This window comes from Pogoniulus pusillus, chromosome 24 (assembly GCF_015220805.1).
Source record: "Pogoniulus pusillus isolate bPogPus1 chromosome 24, bPogPus1.pri, whole genome shotgun sequence".
Classification (NCBI taxonomy): domain Eukaryota; kingdom Metazoa; phylum Chordata; class Aves; order Piciformes; family Lybiidae; genus Pogoniulus; species Pogoniulus pusillus.
The window spans coordinates 17,436,379-17,460,668 of NC_087287.1; the positions used below are offsets into that span (position 1 = coordinate 17,436,379).

The following is a 24,290-nucleotide window of genomic DNA, read 5'->3' on the forward strand; positions in this document are numbered from 1 at the left end:
CCACCAATAGCAAAGCGGCTTGGGAAACTCGCTCTCCAACCGGGGACGGCGTTGTTCACATGTGCCGGGCTGAGGAGGCGGGGGCAGGGCTGGGGCGCCCGGGAGCGAGCAGAGCGGTGAGTGCGGCGAGGCGGCGGGAGGGTGCGGGGTGTCGGGTTCCGCTGCGGCGGGGCCCCGCGACTCTGGCTGGGGCAGAAGGGGACACGTAGGTGGAGGTAGCCGCCGCGTCTGCTCTCGTCCCGCCCTGGCGCGGGGCCGCCGTGAGGGGGCGGCGGGTAATGCGGTGTCGGTGACTCGGCCTCGCTGGCCTGGCTTCCAAGGGGAGACCCTGCTGTCGGCTCGGGAATTTAGGATGGCTGAAGTGTCAGTAAGGCGTGAAAGTTTAGCCAGTCGTGAAGGGCGGCTTAATGCCGCACTGTCGGCATCGCTCCCTTCAAAAATTGCCTGTGTGCAAGCCTTGACAATAGGATCACAGGATGGCAGAGGTTGGAAGGCACCCAAAGAGATCATTGAATCCAACCTCCCTGTCAGAGCAGGACCATACAATCTAGCTCAGGTCACAGACGAACGCATCCAGACAGGCCTTGAAAGTCTCCAGAGAAGGAGACTTCGCAGCCTCTCTGGGGAGCCTGTTCCAGTGTTCTGTGACCCTTACAGTAAAGAAGTTCCCCCTTGTGTTGAGGTGGAACCTCTTGTGCTACAAGATGTTGATTAGGTTTAGTTTTGCATTTCCTCTGAGGCATAGGAAGGGAAAAGTGTTTGTGAAACGTTTTCTTTGTCTTGTTTTCCTCACGGTGTTTAAATGACTGTGTAGGTATACTTAAATTCCCTCTGTTGTTTCATAATTGACTTAAGACTTCTTGTTTGGAAGCAGAGTCTCGCTGTCAGTATGATGTCTCTGGACCAGGAGTTATAGCTGGAAAAGTTGTTTCACGTGGGAAATGTGATTCCTGTGCTTAACTAGCATTTATTGTTAACCATAGAAAGTTACTTTCTATATTTTGGAAGATTAGAATGTCTTTTATTGGCGGTTTGCAGATAGTAGGCTGTGCCCTTGTATATATACTACAACCGACCATCTTAAACTGAATGTATGGAATAATCAGTGAGGTATCAGAACTTGGTCTTTCCTTTTCTTCTTGTAGGCAAAGACATTAAAATGCTTCTTTTATATTAGTGAAACATCTCAGTATGCTTGCTTTGTAAATGAACACTTGATGTAGTGGCAATTACTGTATAGAACAGCTGCAACCACAAGAACTTGTTTTTTCATCTGTTAGTGTTTCAGATGCAACCCAGGCCACATGAAGACATTTGCACACAGCAGGATGTACTAATGATTCTGATGCTATGATTCCTTCCTCTCAACCTTTACTTTCTTGGATGTTGTTGCTATAAGCTATGGGTTTTGAACACTCAGGATTGTTGAGCCTGTCTTTTTGGGAGGGGGAAATTCTGGTATTAAATATAAACAAGAAAGAGCAGTAATATGCTAGCAGTCCTCAAAAGTTTTTCCTTCATGTAAAAATCTAACTCAGCAGCATGAAATTTCAGTTTTATATCTTCCTAGCTGGTGAAATTGCATTCATTTTACTGTTGGCCAAGGTTCTTTGCATGTTAAGCAGTGGACAATTTAACATCTTTCTTGTGAATATCAAGAAGTTTTCTTAATGTATTTGTTGCTGAATTGACAATACAGTTTATTGTTCACTGGAAGTTGGAAGTATTTGTTTTAGAGGACAAAATGAAGGGACACATTTGGAAGTATTTGTTTTAGAGGACAAAATGAAGGGACACATTTGGAAGTATTTGTTTTAGAGGACAAAATGAAGGGACACATTTGAAAATATGACAAGAAATAATGTCACTTGTGTAGGATCTGACTGATGAGTTGTGACTACCTGAAATAGGAAAGACTTCCACAAAATACTTTCACTGTGGTCCTACTGTTTTTAGAGTTTCTTGCATGGAGTTTACTGGAAATCTCAGTGTCTCCTGAGCTGATAAAATAGATGAGCATTGCTGATAAGAGATGAGGCCTACTCGTGTTGCTCTAAGGGTGGAATTGCAATTCAGGGAAACTGAGGAACACAGAGACAATTGCAAGCGATCAGAATGTGTCTCAGCCAGTTGTCAGCTGAGCTATGGCAGCTGATTATGGGCATAGCTTGCTTTGAAATGGAGAAGCTTAAACCTTTGTCACAGCTCACATATGTAAATGCAATCAAATGTTGTCAATTTTAACTGCAAATTCTAATGTAGTATGAAGAAATCAAGCTCTCTATTTTCCATTTCTTGTGAACTTGCTGATCCAATTCACATGCTTGCCTATGCCAAATGCAGATTCGAAAATGAATTAAGATGCTTTGGGGTAGGATTTCCCTAAGGAAAGAAATGGAAGGAATATAAGGGGCAAGTGAGAGCAATCAACACAATTGGGGAAAACTATGTCTGGAATTTAATCTACAGGTATGTTTGCCATTTATCTTCAAAAGCTGCAGCCTATGGATTTGATGGAAATTCTGGTGTCCCCAAAATAGCAGTGTGCCTTAAAGTGTGCTCCTGCTATTTCATCCTTGATAAGAGGAAACACCTGTTGTGGCTGTCACTGACCCCCATGAGTTGAAGATATACACTCTTAGGACCTTCAGTTAATGTAAGCTGTGCTGTGTGAGTGGTGTTTCTGAGCAAGATAATGTTATTGATGTATGTATTTTTTTTTTCATTTCAGATTGATGTTTTTGTGCATTTTAATTGTGCTTTATAAGATTCAGTGTCTGCTCTTTTTCTCAGCAATGAGCAGAATGCTATCCATTTTGGAATAAAACATCAGTGCGTTGTGTTTCAAAGCTTTCTGTCTGCCTGATCAGTGATACTGTTTCATTTAGTTTACCTATGGGAAAGAACTAGAAAGCTGTGTTCTAGTGGCAGTTCTCATTTGTAATCTTCTTAGCCTTTGCAGTTAGACCGCCAAGCTGCTTCCCTCATCAGTTTTGGAATGTGATGGTATTAGATTGTACTGATTAAAGATTTATAGTCACCAAATCAGATTAGCTATTGAGTCACCTGACTAGGTAGGGCTTGCAGTCATGTGATCCAGTGCCCTGCTGAGCTCCTGCTGGGAGCTGAAACAAGGTAGTTTGCTTTTGAGATGTTCTTAAGTATCTAACAGCATGGGTCATGGATTATGGCTGCAAAGAAGATGGCTTCATTTTCCTGATCTTTGAACTAGCTAGAATGAGATAAGTTGGAAAGTGCAGGATCTTCAGGCCATGAGCCAACAACTGGAAAGAATGTTTAATCCTGAAAATTCTGACACCAAAAGGCCTGGTGTTTTTTTTGTTTTTAGCATGAAAAAGCCTAAAGACTACTTACCAATCAGTAGGAGAGTTTAAGACATAGCAGTTGTATGATGGAAGTTACCTGACTGCATCCCTGTGGGTATACTGAACAGCAGTGGAAAAAAATTGATAACCATATAGAATTTAAACAGGTCTTTTAAAACAGAAGCAAGTAAATGAGGAGATGTGATGCAGTGATATGTGCTGAAGGCAGTAATAAATCATTAAAAAAAATATTTCATGTTTCTGTAACTTCAGGTTATTAAAAATATACTTTGTAGTATTATTGAAACTTTCAGAACAGTAATACCAAAACTGAATTGTGAGTTGATAGCATTGTCTTAATAAGCATTAGAGATTACTGGTATATTTCAGAGACTATTTCCTTTCTGTTTATCATGGAAAGAGGAATTCCCTTTTTAAAGATATTGATGCAAAAAAAAAAGCAAGAGTTGAGCTGAAATGCACATGGATGTGTTCCAAGGAGCAGTGGGGGACTTGTTCTGGAGTAAGCGATTTATCTAAACTTTTAGTCTTAAGTCTTCCATGTATTTGATTCTAATTTCCTTATTTTCACTATTTCTGTGAATTAGAGCAGATTCTGTGCCCCTGACAAAGGAAAAAAGGTACCTGAGCATCTTTTAAGTACATTTTTATATTTCTTAGAAAATGCTTGCACTGTCTTTGAGCCGCATGTGTCCACCTTTCATCTTGGACCAATGGTAGCACAGTTGATAAAAGAAGTGTGAAGCTGTGTTTGAACTTGATGTTCTCATGCTGTTGCCAAGCCACAGCACTTTTTTAAAATAGAATTTTTGACATGAAAATGCACAAACATTAAACTGTAGGAAGATCATCTATCTTCTCAGCGTGTACACAATAATTGTGAAAGGAGGTGTATGACCAGTCATTGCTTTGTCTTCTAAAAAGAAAAAGCAAGCCAAATTTTGTGCTTTTGGAACAAGTAAAGTTAGCAAACTTAGGTGAAGTAATCTGATCACTTATGAAACAAATTTACAGTTTTGAAGAGGCAATTCAGTCAAGGACACTAATATTAGTGAAGTTATGGTGACTTCTATACTGGTTTTCTATTTTACAAGTATTTTTGTGGTTATTTGAATTCAGGGAGGCTGTCTGTGGTAATATAAGCCTTTATAGGTCCTTTTTGGTAATCTGGTATCACTGATAATGGAGCTTTTGGTGATAGAGTGTGCTCAGCATCTTGGAGGTACTCTGCACATCAGCATGTCGTCATTTGCTAAATTTGAGAAAGGCACATCTACTTAATTCACTAAATAGTTGGTTTTCTCACTTACTGTCAGATGTATCTGTTACTTTAAGCCATCAAATTAAATAATAGTTTATACTGGCTTTTTATTTGAGTTCATGCATTTAAAACCTGAAACTCAGATAAAAAGATAATTTCAGAATAAATTCAGTATATTATTTATGAGTGGAGCAACACATTAGCATTGAGTTCACAATAGATCATATCGCTTTTATTCCATCTTACAAGCTTAGCAGCACAAACAGAATAATCAACATATTATTTGGCTGTCATCTGCTGAACAGAAACCAGAGATCACAAGGAGGTTTTCCCTAGCTACAGTGATGGCCTTTTTGTTCCAAGCCCCCATCTGGGAGGGCCATGGTGTGTTATCATATGGAACGCGGGGTTTTCTGTAATCTGCTTAGCTGCACTGCAGTTTGAATCTTTATTCCATGTTTGTGTAATTTATAATTTTAATGAGACCACAGCTCTTGTGGGCTTTGAAATATATTAAAAGCTCTTTTGTGCATATGCTTTTGTTCTTGCTTAATAGGCTCAGTGTATTTAAAACTGATGAATTTTTATTCATGGATTTGGATGTCTGGGGATTAACTTAGACTGAATATCATTGCACTCATCTATTGATGTTTGGAACTTCTTTTAATACTTGTATCTGTAAGTGAAGAAGAACATACAGAACTTGTGTTTTATATGTAAACTGGCTCAGAAATGACCAATAAAATGTTAGTGACTAATGAGGAAAAAGTACTGATTACAGTTTGCTTTCACTGCAGAAATTGACAGATTGTGTAGTTGAATCTGTGTACATGTGTGTTTTTGGAACTTTGTAACCAAGAAGCAAATTAGAAAAGCCATCAAAATGTAGAGTAAAAGCAGTTGATTTGCATTTTTATTCCATTCAGATAACTTGAAAATGGAAATACTGAGTTCACTTTTGTCTGACTCTTCTCTTTCCTTTGTTTTTAACACATTTTTTTGAAACTGCATAAGAATATGCATAAGATACTTCATTAAAAGGTGATGCTCATACCTGGGAGGTAGTGATGACCAGACATTTTATGTTCTGATTGTGTTAGAACTGTTCTTTTTTCGTTTTGTATTTTTCAAATGTTTAGGAACAGGTTTGATTTACTGTTTGTGTCAAGATCTCATGCTGTGTCATCTCTGTGTTAATAAACTGCTATGGAGTACCACTCTAACCTGAAACTAAGATTGGGAGTAAGATTGAGACACTGTTTCTTTCCAAACAATCTTGGTGATGGTGTACATGAAATAAGGTGGTTTGTTTGCTGTAGAAGGCTTTTGGAGTTTTATGGTGGTTTTGTTTGTTTGGGTTTTCATACCAGCAAAGATTCCTCTTTGTAATAATATTTTTAAAACCCATCAGTGCATGAGGAAATTATTTACTTCTTTTCTAGTCACTTCTTGGAGTAGTATTTCCAAAAATGCCTGTGTACTAGAAGGTGCTTCAGCACTAGGGAGTGCAGGGGACATGTGAGCCATGGACAACTTCAGTTTCAGTAGGAAGGTCATGATGTTAAGAATAGTGTGAAAATCGGACTTGTAATTCTTTGTTATGCAAATATTTGAAACTAGTTTTAATTCTGTCCCTTAAAAAGTGATTTTTATTTTAAAGCTTGGATTTAAGAGCAATGCATATAGCTTAGGATGTAATTATTTGACCCTTGTCACATAGACGCAGTGTATTTTTCTCCGTCACCAGAATGACTGTGCCGTCTGTTAGAACTTTGGCATCTGTCCTTTACAAGAAACTCTTAAGTGACTACTTCAGCATCCCTTATAGCCTCACACTTGCCACCAACAACCATGCCTTTGCTCAGCATTTAGATTTCACTGTTCAGCAAAGACAAGTGCGTGGAGCTGGGGAGAGAGATAGAAGCCCAGGAATGCATCTGACTATAGATACAACATTTTATATGGGGTGGTGGGATTGTTAGGAGTTGCTTCCCAAAGGTAAATAGAACAAGTGAAAGATACTTAATGTGTTTTGAAAAATTGTTCATTCTTCTGTGGGTAGTCTCTAGTTGTTTAACACCAGAGGATTGCATTATGTGAATTTGTTTACAGAATTTGAGCTCCTTGTCAGCTTTAGAATGCTAGATGAAGGAGCACTTGTTGGAGACAAGCTGTCAGTGGCTAGTACAGTGAACATGGGAAGAATCTTCTTCCAGAATATCACCAGGCATTTTCTGATTTGCTAGGCAGAATCCAATGTTTTTCCTTAGGAAAACCAACAGCTAGAAATACAAATCATGTTCTGCCTGACCTCCTGCATAGAAAGTCCTTCTGAAAATTGTTCCTTGTTTTGCTTTTGGTATTTTGAGATCCTCAGATTATAGTTAGACTGTTTAAAACATCTAATATTTATTAAGTTGTGGATTTGATATGGAAAGAATCTTTCCCAGTAAATACAATATATGCCCTTCATTCTTCTAACACATGCAGCATTAATTTCATGCAGAATATAGGTAATAGCTCAAACAAATATTTAAACAGCCTAGTCAAAGGTTTGGTGGTTTTTTTTTGTTTGGAGAAGTAGCAGCCTCAGGTTTTTTTGAAGTTACAGGATTACCTTATGTGAGCAAAGCTGCTTAGAAGTGGAGAATGCCACGGGAGGGGTTTGTTGGCCAAGGAAAAAATGATAAACTATACCTAGATAATCAGTGACAACTCAAAATTAAAGTTAATGTAAAGCAAATGTAACTGGATATTTTTGTATATTACAGTTTATTTAACACCAAGTCAAATAATTTGTTTAGCACACTTTCGTTTGCTATGATTTTGATTTTCATGTATTAAAGATTTTGGCGCCGTATGTTAAACTCTTACACAATGCCATTGGTTATCTGGAAATAAATCTGCTCACTGATTTCCTAATTTTATTATGTACACACTGTAATCCAAGATTACAGCAAAAAAGATACTAATTTCTAGACAACCTATGTACATTTGCCTTAGACTGTGATTGTTACAGAAGCAAAGACTACAAAGAGAATACCATTTGTGCTATCCTCACAGGAGCTGTCAATAAAAGATGTAATAGGGGATTTAAGAATCTGGAAATGGCCAACTAATTTATGTGAATCTATTTTATTTCAGCTAGAAAGACCAAGCTCTGTTTCGCCTGCACTGCATATTGCAGAGCACAGGCTCTCTATAGAAAGCCAGGCGGCTGCATATGGATAGTCCCTTGATATCATTCACTTGCTGTGTAATCTTATTATGCAAAGTTCTAATCTTCACCTAGAATGAATGCCTCTGGGTCAGAATATAGTCATATCAGGGTTTTTGAGGTCATGTTTTGTGATCCTTAGCTTATTCTTCTAAGTGGGGCTGGGATTTAAAGAGTATTCCCCAGACACTAGCAGAGATAGACGGCAAAACCTGCTGCCTTTTTGGAAGACAGGACCAACATGAGGTCCCTGGTAGGATTAAACTTGATTTGTAGCTGTAGGATTTTTTAACAGATGTATTATTGGACAGGGAATAGGGGGCCACCAGCACAGCGAAATTGGATCACGATTGGCATTCTCAGGGAGTCTGCTGGCTGCTAAAACAGCAGCTGCATGTGGATTTGACTTCTTTCAGGTGAAGCGACTTCCAGTCATTTGGAAAGGATGGGATGAAAAGGAACCTTGGTGATAATTTTGATGTCTGCAAGATTTAGTACCAATGTAATGGGATTATCGGTAACACCTTCGCTGCAGAAAAAGCCACCTGGCGCTATAACTGGCAGCAACTGAGAACTAATCCTTTCCCATCTCTTGGATGTCATTCATGAGGCTCAAAGTGATTTCCACCCTGCTAGCCGTGATTAATTTTATAAACAAACAAACAAAAAAAGACTCAAAGGACAAAGGCATAGAATAGGTAAGGAAAAGAGAATAGATGATGATAATAATTACGTTTTATATTTTATCTAATGCAGGGGAGAAATCTGCAGTTCTTGTGAAAGAAAAAATTGTATTCTACATTATAATATGGTTGTGTAGCATTTTCTAATTAATGCCTGTGATTGGTATTAGACTAATAGCTATTTAAGTATCAAACTTTCAGCTACCTACTATATGATAGTAGGTAGAACCTGGAAGTAATTAACAACAGATTTTATGTCATTAGTTCTGCAATAAGGATGTTTATGCAGCATCCATTAAGTTTTCAAGGGAGCTGTGACTTAATTTGTTTTATTTGCCTTAATGGTTTTATGCTGTATCTGTTAGAGCTGCATGCTGGCAGCACTTTGTATTAAAATTGTGTGGTGTGAGGAAAAAACTTCAGCTGTTTACCTTGTGATCGACAGTAGGGCAGTGTCTTTAAAATGCACTGATAAAGATTTCTGAGGAAACAATTACATTTTACTGATGCTTAAGCTTCAGCAGTTGTAAGATAAATAATCTGTGGAGTGTTTTTAAATAAACTATAGAGTTTAATAAAGTTTGATAATAAACTAGAATTTTATAAGATGTTGCCTAAAACTACGTGGAGGCTCTCAGGATTGTAGTATCTGAAAATGGACTTTAATGTTAAAAACAAACCTCTTAAGTTCAACCTGTGTACAATCTGGGGGTGTGTGTGTGTATACTTTAATTTGAAAATAACTTTAAGTAGTACTAAAAAACTTTATGTAAGAGCTAAGATTTCTAAAAATTATTATTCTCATGAACATCTGCTAAGTGTGAGCATTTGAAAAATAAAATCCATGTGCCACTTTTTTATAACTTGGGACTGGTGAAATCCATGTCTTGGAGCTAAAGAATTTAAGAAAACTAGAAGAGAGCATGAGACCTCTTCACTCATGCTCTATCATTACGGTTAGTTTTATACTACAGGAGCTTTAAGTGACCTGATAAAGTTACTTGTAGGTAAAGTGTAGGTAAAGTGCACTCTGATCCTTGTGTTGCCTTGAATAATGTACAAATCTATCCCTCCCTCCTAATGCTGAATTACTGCTCAAGAAATGTAAGGGATGAGTGCTCATTGTTACTATGGGCAAGTATGCATCATTCAGCCTAACTGCGCAATGGTTGCCATGAGTTTCAAACAGAGATATATGACAGGTTTTTGTAGTTTCATAATAAAAAATAAACCCACTTCCTAGTTGGCATAAGAGGCTTGCATTTTCTCATAATGAGTCTGTTGTTGCTATTGTATTTGGCACAACTAACAACAGCTAATTACTCTGGACGCTAACAATGTTTATGCAGTTCTTTTTCATGTGTAGTACCTACAGGTGCCTTAATTCTATACTGTCAGTATCTAAAGCACAGATATGAAATAAAGGCTGCTTGTGGAGTATTTTTTCTGTCTGCCTCAACTGAGAAGCACTATGAGGGTCTCTTTCTAGAAGATGCTGTTAGAAGCATTGATGATGTGCTTTTCTCAAAAGACAGTTGTGGTTCATGGTAGCGGTGCAATTCAAATTCGGCTGTAACTCCACCTTCATCACCTGTAATGTTTCTGGGCTCACAGCATTTCTGGCCCTGTGCCCTGGGTTAGCATAGGCCACTCTTGCAAGCTCCCCTCTCTCACCACAGAGAGGGATGGAAAGTAACAAAAAGCCTCGGTTGTGATAAAGAGTTTGATAGAAAATGATCCAAAACACAGTTACTTCAGCCTGTGTGCAAAAGTGCAGCAAAATGCAGAAGCCAGTAATAAAACAGTTCCCCTGACCCAAGCATGCAGAAGCCTGCCCAACACCCCGAAACTGGAACAGGAAGCCTCTCCCATGGCACTCTGAACTTCAAGCCCCATGATACTGTGCTCCACCCAGCACTTTCATTTTGAAGCTGGCGTGATGGTAGCATGGGATTGAACATCAGCAGATTCACCTCAATCCCTGACAACCTGAAAGCAAGGAGTAGGTCCATACTTTTCATAGCATAGTGGGCCAAGAAGAGCAAACCACTTCCCTGGCTCTCCAGAACTTGTTTACAGTGAAGCCATTTCAGTTTCTGTAGAGTGTCCATTGCAGAAATTGCATCTGATCCTAAATTTTACTCAACTATTTTGAGGAGGAAGTCTGAGAACAGAACAATCTAATGCTGCCTTATTGTGATCTGCAGGTGTTTTGGTAATGGAAATGCAGTCAAAGGAAAGCTCTGCAAAACCTCCAGAATTCTCATCAACAACATGTCCTTTTTCTAGTGTAGTCTTCCACTGGCAGAACATTCAAGACTCTCTTATCTCTAGTTTTGTCTACTTTGCAAGCTTTTTATCATCTGATTGTTTATCAGGTCACTTAAAGTTTTGGTGTAGTTTCTGTGAATGTTGTTTCAGATCGCTTCAGATGGTTATTTGCTTCTCTGTTCTGCTCTTGAGTGATTAAATACTAGTTAGTGCTTAAAGAAAAACACAGTGATTTAAATTGCACTGTCTTCATGTGATTAAAATAATTCTTATCAACAGTTAATAAATAACTTTATCTGAGTTAAAATATGTGGTCCTCTCAGGAAGTCAAAGCCAGCACTTAAAGCTATGATGACAGCTTTCCAGAGTCCCTTCAGCAAAACCTAGTGGAGGATGTTCTTGTAACTATTGCAGATACTTAGACATGGCAGAAAAGCCTGAGTGCTGTCTTGAGTAAAATCCCATCGAGTCAGCAAAGAGCACTGGCACTTTTCCCCCCAATTAATTTCTCTAGTTTGCAAATATTTTTCTAAGTCTGGCTCCTACCCAACTGAATCTCACTACTGAGGTGATGAGATGGATCCATTGATTGTAGACATGGACTTCTTGATGGCATTTGAGTTTAAACTACATTTGTCTCCTCAGACACATCTGATTATTTGTTGATTTTATTAATTGATTAAAAAAAACAAACCCTGCCCTTCAGTTGGTGGAGGCACAAGATAGTTTTGTACCTGTGAGGCTGTTTTGTCACCAACTAAATGATGTTGTTCTGTTTTGCTGTAGACCAGAACCAGCTGAAGGACGTAACACTGTGCCATGCTTCGTGATGTCCTAGGAAAAACCTTTCGCTTTCTGGGGTACACTGTGCAGTATGGCTGCATAGCACATTGTGCCTTTGAGTACCTTGGAGGAATTGTTGTGGTAACTCTTCATTTTCATGACCCTTAAAGAAAACAAAAGTATAGTACCAAAATTGTTATATGTGATAACGTCAGTACTTCAGTTTTGTTTATAGCTTTTTCACTCTGTGTTTAGTAAATGTCTCCTTTTTGAAAGTGGGTTCAGCCTTTAGAAAAATTATTTCTACTTGAGACAGTCATATTTTTTTCCTAATTTATTGCTTGAAGTAGCACTGAAGCAAATAGAAAACTCGTGTTGGACATTTTGGAGAGAGTATTTTCTTCCAGAAAGCCTGAGGTCACTAATAATGCCATGGGAAATGCTCATTCCCAGCTCTGGGACTTCTGGATGTTTTATGCCACTTCCTCCCTAGGTTCTAAACCCAGCAGATACTGCTGCTGGACATAGTGAAGTTTGCTAGTGAGCTGCTGATGCTGCTCTGTGGTAACTATTCTGCAGATGCTGCTCTGTGGTAACTCTTCTGCAGATGCTGAAGAAGGCAGTAAGCCCCCAGAGCTAAAGTGCTGTCCCTAGTAATTTTCTAGCTGCTGAAGTGAATCTGCAGGGCCTTGTAGCAGCCAGCATAGTTCAGGACCAATCTTGAACAAATACAAAGCCATGACATTTGAAGGTGCTCTGGAGGCTGCAATGTATCAGGTGTTCCTTGGAGAAGCTCACTTTTTCAGTTGTTCTTTACATTGAACCTTTTCCTAATTTATTAGCAAATAATTTGTCTGTTAATGCCTTTAGATAAAACTAATTGGAAATAGTAATTTTTTTTTCTCATTTATTTTTAATTCACAGTGTTCTGGACCTTCAATGGAACCAACCATTCAAAATTCTGATATTGTCTTTTCGGAGAACCTTAGCCGCCACTTTTATTGCATTCGGAAGTATGCTCCTTTTGTTGAGACTAGGTTTTACATTCCCAAGTGTGACAGTAACTGCATTCTAGCTTTCCTTTATTTTTCATATATTCTTGTGCCTCTAAGTTGTAATTTTTCATGAATCTCCTCTCTTGTCTGATGGAAGTTAACCAGCACACGCAGCCTATTGCACAACGTGTCAGAATTCAGGTAGAGTTCTACGGCACTTACACAGCATCTATGGCACTTACACAGCCTTTATTAACTCCTAAAACATTTCTGGAGGGGGAATGTTACTGTTCTAGGGAGTTTTGTCTTGCTTGAAAACCAAGCTGTGTATTCCTGTGCTCAGATAGGTTGCTAGGGAAAGGACCACATGGTCTAAGTGCCATTTATCAAATGTTATTTTAGTACTGTATTGTACAGCACAGTAGGCTCAAGGCTCTTACTCATTTTATTGCGGTCTGTTTCACTGTACAATCTGATGTGCATAACCAGGAGGCAAAAGTAATATGAGGTCTTATCACATTTGAAGAATAACATTTGATCAGTAACATTTAGGAACAGGGAACCTGCTGTGTTCCATGTTTATGTAGCAACAGTTAAATTTATTAACAGCATTGTCAGGCAAAATATAGTCTTAAATGTTTCATAAATGAGCTAAGTAACAAAAAAGATCTCTGACTGTACTTTAAAATCTATGTGTAAAATTGCCCTCATTGAAGAAACCAAAGGTGTAGACAAGAATTTTCAGGACAAGGAAGTATCTTTAATATACATTAATATGTATTGATGCACAAATAGTTTGTACTTAGTATTCTTCTGTTTCTGTTTTTCCTCTCAGAGGAGATATTGTTATTGTGAAAAGCCCAAATGACCCCAAATCAAATATCTGTAAAAGAGTAATTGGCTTGGAAGGGGATAAAGTCTGCACAAGCAACCCTTCAGATTTCCTTAAGAGTCACAGCTATGTAAGTATTAGAGTTTCTTGCTTTGTAAATAAATGATTAGTTCAGTAGGCCTGGTAGTCTGTAGAGGATTTGTAATATTTAAGTATCATTATAAATCACAAAGTATCATCTTCATAAGTTACTCTTTCTTGTTGTGTATGTACAGTGAAATGTAATCTGTAAACTGTTTATGGCAAGCTGTCTTTCTCTGTGTCTTTTGTCTCCCTGGGAAGTATAGTCAGATATTTTTGCTCTGCCTTTTGCTTAGGTTTTCTTCCCTGGGAGAACCCTCTCAAATTCTGTGTGTAAGGTGCAGTACAGATGGCAGACTGCAGGGCTTGGTCTTAAGTCAAAACTTAACAAAACACTTCCTAGTGTTTAAAGGTTTGTCACTGCAATAACTTTGAGGATTTTGCTTTCAAAATTATACTTCGGTGTATCTCTACATGTCAGTGTAACAGTATTTTGATTTTCTAAGTAGGGCTGCAAAAGCAGTCATTTTTTTTAAGGTGTCCTTTGGACAGGTAACAAAGTGAAATGACCAAGAAGAAATATTCTTAATGCTCACTTGTACTTACGCAGGTAGACCTAACAGAAGTGTGGAAACATTTGGGATAGAATGTTTTCAGCAGCTTCTTTTTATGCATTGGAAATCATGATCACAGAAAAAGGTAGCTTGATTTTTCCCCAAAAGCAAGCCTGACCATTACTTCTGTTCAGCACCTTGTGGAGACATCTGATTTTGCACAAGTATTTTGAATCTTACAGAAGTGGAAGGAGATTGTTGCCTTTTCATAGCCACTTCATCCTCACAATTTGCATAAGAATTAGCACCTGGCCCATAGCCAAAGTCCTGCAATGGGAAGGTAGAGGATTTGGTGGAATACTCATTACAACCAGCTACAGTTTGTGATGGATCAATCCCTTTAGAGTTTAGCTACCACAGAGACATTCAGCTTCAACAGTGTGCTGTCAGGTACTGGTGCTTCATTTGTATTAAAGTAGCTAAAGTGGATGCTGTACTTATTAAAGTCATGGCAAAATCCTTGTCTACGTTTTGGTTTCTGGATTTAGTCAAGACCTAGGACCAGAAAGGGAACAATACAGAGCCTTTTCCGAGGGCTTCAATTTGATGTTTCTTCTGCTCTGGCACTGAGGCAATGTTTCAGGCACCTGCCTCTAATCTGCCCTTCTGATCAAGAGCCAGTGCCAGTGGAGCTTCTGTTTCACCTCTGTCGCTGGTGGACAGAAGGAAGGACCTCATTCTCTGTTACACCCTGAAGGGGAGGACAGAGCATTTAGTTTTACCAGAAATGAAATTGTGTTACTGTTTAGCCAAGGAAGAAACCTAAAATAACCTAAAAAAAAAAAATCTATATATAGATAGATAGATAGGTATAGAGATATACACAGTGTTTGCTAGCTGGTGGTTTAGGTGTTCTGAGTTAGCCAGTTACTGGAGATGTCAGAATAATGGCAGTAAAACATGTTTAACACAGCTGAGCAGCTGCTTCTTTTGCCACCCCAAAAGTGTCATGTTAGTAGGAATTGTGTTTAGTCTGCACAGACTGGGTCAGTGTTTCTGATGCTGTATTTTATAGATTAAGGGATTTCAGTGCTTAGATGCACTGTCACACACTACTGTTAATGTGAAGCCTGGGTTCTATTTTGGTTTTTTGATCATTAAAAAGGGTTAATTTTCATATTTAGGTTTTTGTTTCCTGTTTTTAAAAGTCTTAATACAGATCCAGTTTTATAATTCAGCTTGAGTAGCCTATTGTTTTATTTGAATTTGTTTTAATGCCATTTACTTCAGCTTTAATTCTTTAGTACCATATGTTCTTGCACTGCAGCTCCTATTTACAAATTGAAAAAGTGAGGGGTAAATCATCAGATGAAACCAGCTTGTGTGTCATAAACCACCAATATGCTAAGCCTTTGTGTCACTTAAACAAAAGTAGTACCTAATAATGTCACTTAATACAGCTAGAGTCTGTAAATAAGGAACTGCCTTTTGCAAGTCATAGCGATAAAAAGCTGAGATACAAATCCATATCTCAGCAACACTCTGCTGGTAATCGATCACAACACACCACTAATGCTGTGAGACTAGCTGATGTGGAGGAAGTATGTTTACCTTCTGCTAAAATGAGGTTCATTGCGGAGATGGCATCTCTTTGTCTCGTGGTTAACTCCAGAGCTAACAAGACTCCAGAGATAATGCATCTTGCTGTGTTTGTGGACCAGAGAAGTGGTTGTCTGCAGAGTTATTAACACTTAAACGGTCCTTGTCAACTGCAGTAGCAGTATTATGTGGGTCCTAAAAGTAACAAAATGCTAAACACCACACTAACTTCATCACTAGACAAATACTACAGGTTTTGGATGCACAATGTAAGACACTGAAAAGTGGTTTGGTACTTCAGAATGTTCAATATCATAGGATAGTCTCTTTAAAATATCCTAAGCAGCAATTCAGAATAAAGTTCTCCAAACACTAGTCCTTTTCCCTTTGTCCTTAGTATCTTAATAGCTAGTTTACACTCATGGTTTAGTATTTCAATAGTTTTGAGTCAGGAGAAAGGAAATATCTTACTCTTTCTTCCCCCCCCAGGTCTAGTGCTTTAGAAGCTTGAGAGAAAAAGCTATGCCATAAATTTAAGCAGCAGCTAGGCTAAATGTCTGATGTGAAAGCAGAATTGGTGTATTTGGTCAGTTTGCAGACCCCTTTATGTCCTAGTACTGAGAGTTCAGACTAGAGCTAACCTTGAACTTTGAAAGGTAACTTGAAATCAAAATCCTGATTCATCAAAACAAAATTATTCATGGGGAATTAAAAACAGACTTTTATTAATCTACTTCTCCTGTTTCTTCTCCTCAACTGGACTGTTCTTTTTACCTATTCCAGTGTTCTGGCACCCTTATGGTAAAGAACTTGTTGGTAACATCCAGTCTAAATCTCTTCATCTCTAATTTCAAACCACTGCTTATCACTGCAGGTCTTTTGTAAACAGTCCCTCTGAAGCCTTCTTGTAGGTACTGGAAACCTGCTCTTAAGGTCTCCCTCGAGTCTTCTCCAGTCTGAGCAACTCCAGCTCACTCACCCTGTCCTTGCAGGAGAAGTATTCCAGCCCTCTGATATCTTTGAGGCCCTCCTCTGGACCTGCACCATCAGGTCCATGCCCTTCCTGTGTTGAGGGCTCCAGAGCAGCAATCCAAGTGAGGTCTCACCAGAGCAGAGCTAAGTGGCACAATCACCTCTGCTGGCCACAGTGCTTTTGATGTAGCCTAGGATGTGATTTGCCTTCATAAGCAGCTTAAACTGTTCAGTAAGTGAAAAGAAAACGCTAAGCTGTTTGGAAGTTGCTATGAATTTAAAGTGAATTCATTATCTAATACTCTTTTAAGAAGCATTAAACTCCAGGTAATTCAGTCTCTGTGGTGACACTTGGAAGATGTTGATTTAAGGTGTGCTGTACTGCTAAGGTTTCAGTGTGGTTACTGCCACTTTGTAGCTTTTTTCCAGCATGAAAAAAAAACAAATTGAAAAGCTTATGCAGATTTTGAAAAGCCTGAGCTAATTAATGTTGCTGGGGTTTATATAGATGGGAACCTTAATATGAACAACGTTTATGATAAGCCTACTGAGTTGGTGCCTAGAGCAACTGGATCATTAAAAAGCAGTATCTGCGAAGCATTACTCACTCTTGGTTCTGAATTAATAAATAAAGGATTAGGGACCAGTTATGTGAGACTTTAAGTAGAGAGTGATAAAACAAATTCCCGCATTTCTGTGGTGGATGTTTTAGCCTAACTAGATGCAATTTACTTAAATAAGGCAATTTAATCACTATTTAGTAAATTTGTCATTTGATATTGTAGATTTTTTCATCATATTTCACTTTAATCAAGAAAGGTAACACCTGTGGTTTATTCACAAAAGCTTCTTTTGTTAAATGAACACCCGCAGGCCATAAAGCAATTACATTTGTTGCTTGTACCAAAGTAGCAGGCACTTAAATAGACCTTAAAAGGGTTAGATGAGAACTTGCAGACTTTATTCTTTTGTCCAGCACTGAGATTAGTTCTTATCATAGCTCAAGAAGGAAGCCTCTGAACTGAAAAGAAAAGATGAGAATGATGTAAAGTTCTTCTTAAGTTTGAAACTTTGATATTGCTGGAGGTGATGTGAATACCTGTGACCTTACCAAAGTTCAAACTTCACCTACTCCCAGCTGATTGGACATGCTGATGTTCTTTGACAAACAGACTGCTTGGAATCTCAAAGGGAGAGACTGCAAAAGATTCATGTTTATAGTTCTCTACTTACTGAAAATGCCCATTTCTCCATCTTTAGCACCTCCCCTTTACAAGTGCCCCCAGGATCACAAGTCAGAAGAAAGCCCCCATCAAAACAAAGCCACTAACCCATACCACAAAAGCTTATTTTCATTTGCTTGCATTTGGGGGGCATTTTAGAGGTAGATGCTTTAATCTGCAATCTTATTTGCAGTGTATTAATTTTCTAGTGTGCTCGTTAGCACAGGCAGCTCATCTCAAAGTTAGTGAGATTACTCAAAGTTTACTGTCCTTTAAAAAGACCACTAGAATAGAATTCTTTGTTGATTTCTCCTCACCATTACATAAGTGGATGTTTTATAAGTGTGCATCAAATACTTCACCTATACTTCAGTGTTGCCAATTTAACTATACCACCATGTAAATGGCAACAGCTCTGTGCATTTAGCCATTGTTGTGGTGAAAGATGCTTATTGGTCAGAGCTGAAACAGAATAAGCTACTTCTACAAGCTGAGTTGTTCCAAGTGACAATCTTGCTCTTCTGGTCTATTTGCTCCTGTATTGGAGCCCTCAGAGCCTTGGAAGGGAGAAGGGGGAAGAGTCATGTATCTGATCAGTGTCTTGTATTCTCATGCATATAAGCTACACCTCAGCTAATTGGTTCTGCCTGAGAACTGGCGTTCCTTGGAAATAAATCCTCAGATAATCTGCACAAAACCAGAGGCACAAGGGCTGCTGAGGCCGAGAGCAGCCTGCAGACAATCAGAGGCAGCATGTTCCTGCATGAACCTGCACTGCTGTGGAATTGCTGGCTTTGTATGGAACGTGACAGTTCAGTTGTGAGACCTCACATCTTCATTCCGGCCTCCATGTGAGGGAGAGCTGAAGTGCTGCCTAGCTCCAATTGAAATGCTCTTGTCATTATTTTTAGTATCCACAGTCTTCCTGTGTGTGGTAATGCTAACTGTGATTTCAGTTGTGCTTAGATACAGTTAATTTTGTCCAGGAGTTCCACGGCCAAAATGCTGCATTGTGAATTACCAAGCCAAGTGGTTGTCCCATTGCCTTGGGGTTTTTGGCAGTAGCAGCCTGTTGGTGTGCAGGTACAAGTTTTCAATGCTTAGCTGGTCTTTATTTTGATTAAAAAAATATACCTTATTGCCAGCTACTGTACTTGTGTAGCTTGGAAGCCTTTCAGATTGGGTCCTGATTCTGCAGAGCTGACTCAAAGTCAGCTTTCTTCAGTTTAAGTAATCCCACTGAAATTAGTGATGTGGTCTAGAAGAAATAGCTTGGTGCATAAATCCTCGAAGGATTCTGGCTTTAACCTTTAATCCCAAGGGGTGTAAATAACTTTCTTCTTTTTTTTTAAAATTTTAATTAATGATTAGAGCCTGTCACTGGTATTTGGTTTTACATTTTCATGTGTTTTTTATTGCTTGTCTCCACTACAACCTAGAATTAAGTGCCTAGATGATGGACAGGCACCACACAAAGGTATTCCACTGTATTATGTCTGGATGAATCACACATTGTGTCAGTACTCTGAATGACAAATTTAGAGGTACAGAGTCCTGTCAGACCTTCCATGGAGAAGTGTAAAAGTTATCATAAGTGGTGAATTTCAGGATACACTTTATTGCAAATATGCTTTAATGCAAACTAGGGATATCTTGTCTAGACACGTAATGAGATGTAGTATTAGAAGTAGTAAGTGATACACTACAGCTGGTAGAAGCATCTTACTTGTTTTACTTGTGAAACATGAAAGAAAGATGGGCAGGTCTAGTAGTGTTTGAATATTGTTATTTCATATAGTAAGAAATGAGCTTCACATTCTGCCTATGAGCTGAGGAAAGTAAGAAATCATAGGAAGCAGCAGAGGAGAAGGTGTATTTGCTGAGATGGTCTTTCAAACTGACAGCAGGTTGCTGCATGATTTGTAGTTCTGGTAGACGCTGACAGGAGAGTTCGCACCAGAAAGGTCAGAACGCTGCTTTGCATTGTAACACACACCTGAAAAACAAAGTCATGGGAGGTGTTGACACAGTGAATGATTTTAGCAGGGTATGCTGCAAGTAAGTGAAGATGGACATCCAACTAACCTAACAATTGCTGCTGCAAATTCTGAATGGGCTGTACACCACAGAAACATTGAGGAAGACAGGAAGAGAATGTTGGTATACTCTCAAATAGGCACCTATCTTAGAATCAACCAGGTTGGAAGAGACCTCCAAGATCATCCAGTTCCAACCTGTCACCCAGCCCTGCCCAGTCAACTAGACCATGGCACCAAGTGCCCCATCTAGTCTTTTCTTGAACACCTCCAGGGATGGCGACTCCACCACCTCCCTGGGCAACCCATTCCAATCACTCTGTCTGTGAAGAACTTCCTCCTAACATCCCCTGGCACAACTTGAGACTGTGTCCCCTTGTTCTGTTGCTGCTTGCCTGGAAGCAGAGACCAACCCCACCTGGTTACAGCCTCCCTTCAGGTAGTTGTAGACAGTGATGAGATCAAACCCATTTGTCCACTTGCAATGACACTTGACTCTGGATAGAATCATTTTTTAAAACTATTTATAATGAATTCACTTGTGGTTGGTTATTTTGTTCACAAAGATGCTTGAGTAGTAGAAGGGCAAAATTCATTTAGCTAAAAGCAGCTGGCCTTCCCAGGAAAGCTGCTCCATGCACCTGCCCCCACTCTAAGCCTACTACAATACACAAAAGTGGCAGACAAGCTGAATGTGGAATTCCTACATCGAAGGACCTAGAGAACAAGTAGTAAAGAATTCAACAGAATTGGCAGATTGGCAGTGTAAACCAAAGGAGGTGGCACTCGTTTATACAGGAGACTGGGGAAGAAAACATTACCAGCAGGCTTCAAAAGGGTTTCATCATGCAGCTAGCCTGCAGCTCCACATCTGGATTCTCCAGTGCTGAGGCAGAGATGTGTGCCCTCTGACACACCGCAGAGAGGCAGGGGGTGGCTGCGAGGAGAGGGACAGGCTCAGAGATGCCTTCTATGTAGAGTAACTCTTTTCAACACTGTCAGAGACAAACTATTGGTTCTTAAATCTGGTTGCCCAGATTCACATCTGGCCTGGCCTTAAAAACTGCCAGGGATGAGGCTTCCACCACTTTTGTAGGCAACCTGTTCCAGTGTCTCACCCCCCTTATGGTGAAGAGGTTCTTCCTAAAGTCTAATCTAAACCTCCCCTCCTCTAGCTTGGATCCATTCTCTGTAGTCCTATCACTACCTGACACCCTAAAAAAGTGCCTAACCAGCTTGCTTGGTTTTGGAAAAATGTGTGTTAAGTCATGTTCAATATTATCTAGATTGAGAACATGTTACTACTTCTAAAGTTTTCAGCCTGGTTAAGAATTTTGGAAACAGAAAAATGAAGTATTTTATTTGGTAACTTCCAAGTTCTTTTTATCTGAAATGTTTTTAGAGGCAAAAAAAACAATCAAATAGTATTGTATATTCTAATCAAAAATCTTAGTTTATGACTTAGAGTTGCAACTTTTTCATCTAGGAAAGTTTTATCCTCTAGGCAACTAGTACAGCTATGTTGCTGGTTCTCTTTTTGCCACTGAGTGAATGCCACGAATCTATGGTATGTAATAGAGTTGATGCATAATATATATAGGCAACGAAAGGTCTTTGTCATAGAGTATAATGTCACCATCATTAATTTCCAAATTATAAAAAGGGATTTGCTGTTTTGTGATCATCATTATTGCAATATAATGTGTTGTGGATTCTGCCTGCACATAGAATGAACTGTGATCTTAATTAGAACTTTGACAAGCCTACTCCAATAAAATGATGAGATTATTCGTAATTGATGTCACAATCAATTACCACTTAGTTCATCATGAATCTACTAACAGGTCTAGCCTTGGTGCTGGCCCCAGGATGTTGATGAGTGTGTGGCTTCCCTGTTCATGCTGTTACTGCGACAGGAGGGCAGATTTTCAGTCAACATCCTAATGACCTCTTTTGAAGTCTATTAAATTAATGACCCTGTCACATTGGCCTAACCTCTTACATCTCCATTTTGGATTTTTTGTTGCAAACCATTGGTTTTTGAGCACATGATAGAACAGATACTTTGGAGCACTCCTCCTCATCCCTCCAAATTTGGCACTGTGTCTTACTAGATTCAAGGCAAAATTAGTTCATTATACAATCGTGAAATGAGAAAAGGATATTGTAAGGCAAACTGTGTTTAATCCCATTCCCTTCTATTTTCTTTTTACATTTCAATCTTGCTTAACCACAGGTGCCTAAAGGACATGTCTGGTTAGAAGGTGATAATCTCAGGAATTCTACAGATTCCAGGTGCTATGGACCTGTTCCTTACGGACTGATCAGAGGACGCATTTGCTTTAAGGTAGATCTATTTCTCCTAACTAAAAGTGGTTGCATTAATATGTTTTTCATACCTGGCTGTTAGGTATTAAAACTCACCTCCTTAACTGTGTGGCCAAAGCAAATCACAAGGAAAGCTTGAACACACCAGCCACTTCCAAAAGGATAATTGGACAACGCTGTGTTGGGTTTGTGGGGTTTTTGGGGTTGGTTGTTTTTAATTGAGAGAGGACTTGGTTTGTCTTTTGAGCAGGACTCTTTGAGCAGTCACTGCCTCTGAAAACTGAATGGTTTTGCAAGCAACACCAAACCTGCTAACAACACAAACATATACACACACCCCACCTACTGCAGAGATAGACATTTCATCCTTAATTTACATCTTCTCTCTGCAAAAGGGTAGACAAGGGCAGCTCCAGATTTCACTGTGGTAATTTAAGAAGTGTATGTCCATAGTTCAGGGAAGAGAATAGAGGGAAAGATTCTCTTTCTAGGACTTGCACACATGAGACATGGAGACTGGCCTTGCTGCTTTTCAGTCCATGTCTGTGAAGGAGCCTTAGAAGTCCAGTCAAATCTGGGCCACTCTGCCACCTTTAACAAAAATTCCCCAATTAATATTTTATCCTATAAGCCTCTGTGATTCCTTCTCCTCCTGTTTTAACAATTCCAGTTTTATTTCACACTAAGTTACTTTTCCACCTGATCTGCATTATTATTTTACTTGTTTACCAGAAAAACACAACACTGTTTCCTCTCCATAGAAAGTTTAGTTTAAGGCAGAAGGGAGTATGTGTGGTAGACTCAGGCACCAGCTTTCAGAAAGCTGGGTTTTTAAAATGGTGCCACCCAGAGCAATGAAAGAAGGGTTTGAACACTGTTCTCCATATACTGCAACACATCCACACAACCAGTTTAGAACAGATGCTTTACATGCACAGGGAAGATGAGATCTTTCCACTTTGACCAATTCTATGAACACAGTTTAAGACATTTCAAAAAGCCTTGCAGCCACTGACCATAACCACCAACAGCTTACTAAAGTTCAGATATCACAGTATCATCAGGGTTGGATGAGACCTCACAGAGTCAAGTCCAACCCTTTACCACAGAGCTCAAGGCTACACCATGGCACCAAGTGCCATGTCCAATCCTGCCTTGAACAGCTCCAGGGACGGCGACTCCACCACCTCCCCGGGCAGCCCATTCCAGTGTCCAATGACTCTCTCAGTGAAGAACTTTCTCCTCACCTCCAGCCTAAATTTCCCCTGGCACAGCCTGAGGCTGTGTCCTCTTGTTCTGGTGCTGGCCACCTGAGAGAAGAGAGCAACCTCCTCCTGGCCACAACCACCCCTCAGGTAGTTGTAGACAGCAATAAGGTCACCCCTGAGCCTCCTCTTCTCCAGGCTCAGCCCCACTGCCTCCTCTTCTCCCACTCAGCCCCACTGTCAGGTTTTGTCTGACCTCTGGGTTTGGTTGCTTTGAGTTCTTCCCTAGTGTCCATCAAGTTCTCTCTCTTCCTTCTCTGTATTGCCATAACTTGTGCAATGGGGGAAGAAATAATGATTCCAGATAGGGTTATTTTTATCACCCAAGTTTTAGCTTGAATTAAGAACTGCAAAAAAACTCAAAGGATGTTGATATGCTTGATGTTCCTGTTAGCACAATGTGGTAATAATAATCCAACTGAAAAAAACCCACCCACCCCTTTCTCCAAGTGCTGCACTAGTACAGAAAAACTACTGTTTGCTAAAGGGACTGTTGGCAAATAATGGCTACACTAATATAGGTGGACAGCCATAATGTATCCATTGCATCTCTCCATAGCAATATGTTTTTGTCAAGTTTGTAGCCCAACTAGGAATGTGTTTGAGAGACTTTAATGAAGTGACTGACAAGAGGGAACTCTAAACTTAGATTACTGAGCTTCAGGTTTCTGAACTTACACAGAGATACTGCATACTGAAGCAGCAGATTAGGACTCCAGAAAATTGTCTGTTTAAAAGGATAACATGCAATCACTTCATTCTTAAAATAATGATTGAACCACATCTGACTGTGCACAGAGTAGTGATTAGTAACATTTGGATGAGATTCCAGTATATGGTGAG

The 24,290-nt window shown here is 39.4% G+C and overlaps 1 protein-coding gene across 5 annotated transcripts in view; it reads left to right on the plus strand.

The window, feature by feature from the left end:
* Window positions 1–24,290, plus strand: part of IMMP1L (inner mitochondrial membrane peptidase subunit 1) — a 27,658-nt gene continuing 3,368 nt past the window's right edge. Inside the window, exons 1-5 of one of the 5 annotated variants that reach the window (XM_064163834.1) lie at window positions 1–116; window positions 11,566–11,703; window positions 12,487–12,575; window positions 13,393–13,519; window positions 22,091–22,201. In XM_064163834.1, coding sequence (XP_064019904.1) covers window positions 11,599–11,703; window positions 12,487–12,575; window positions 13,393–13,519; window positions 22,091–22,201 — 432 coding nt within the window. In that variant the 5' untranslated portion in view covers window positions 1–116; window positions 11,566–11,598. Of the gene's footprint in view, window positions 117–833; window positions 935–2,495; window positions 2,657–8,018; window positions 8,524–11,565; window positions 11,704–12,486; window positions 12,576–13,392; window positions 13,520–22,090; window positions 22,202–24,290 lie in introns of those variants that run through there. The other 4 variants (XM_064163830.1, XM_064163832.1, XM_064163833.1 and 1 more) reach the window with 4 other exon arrangements.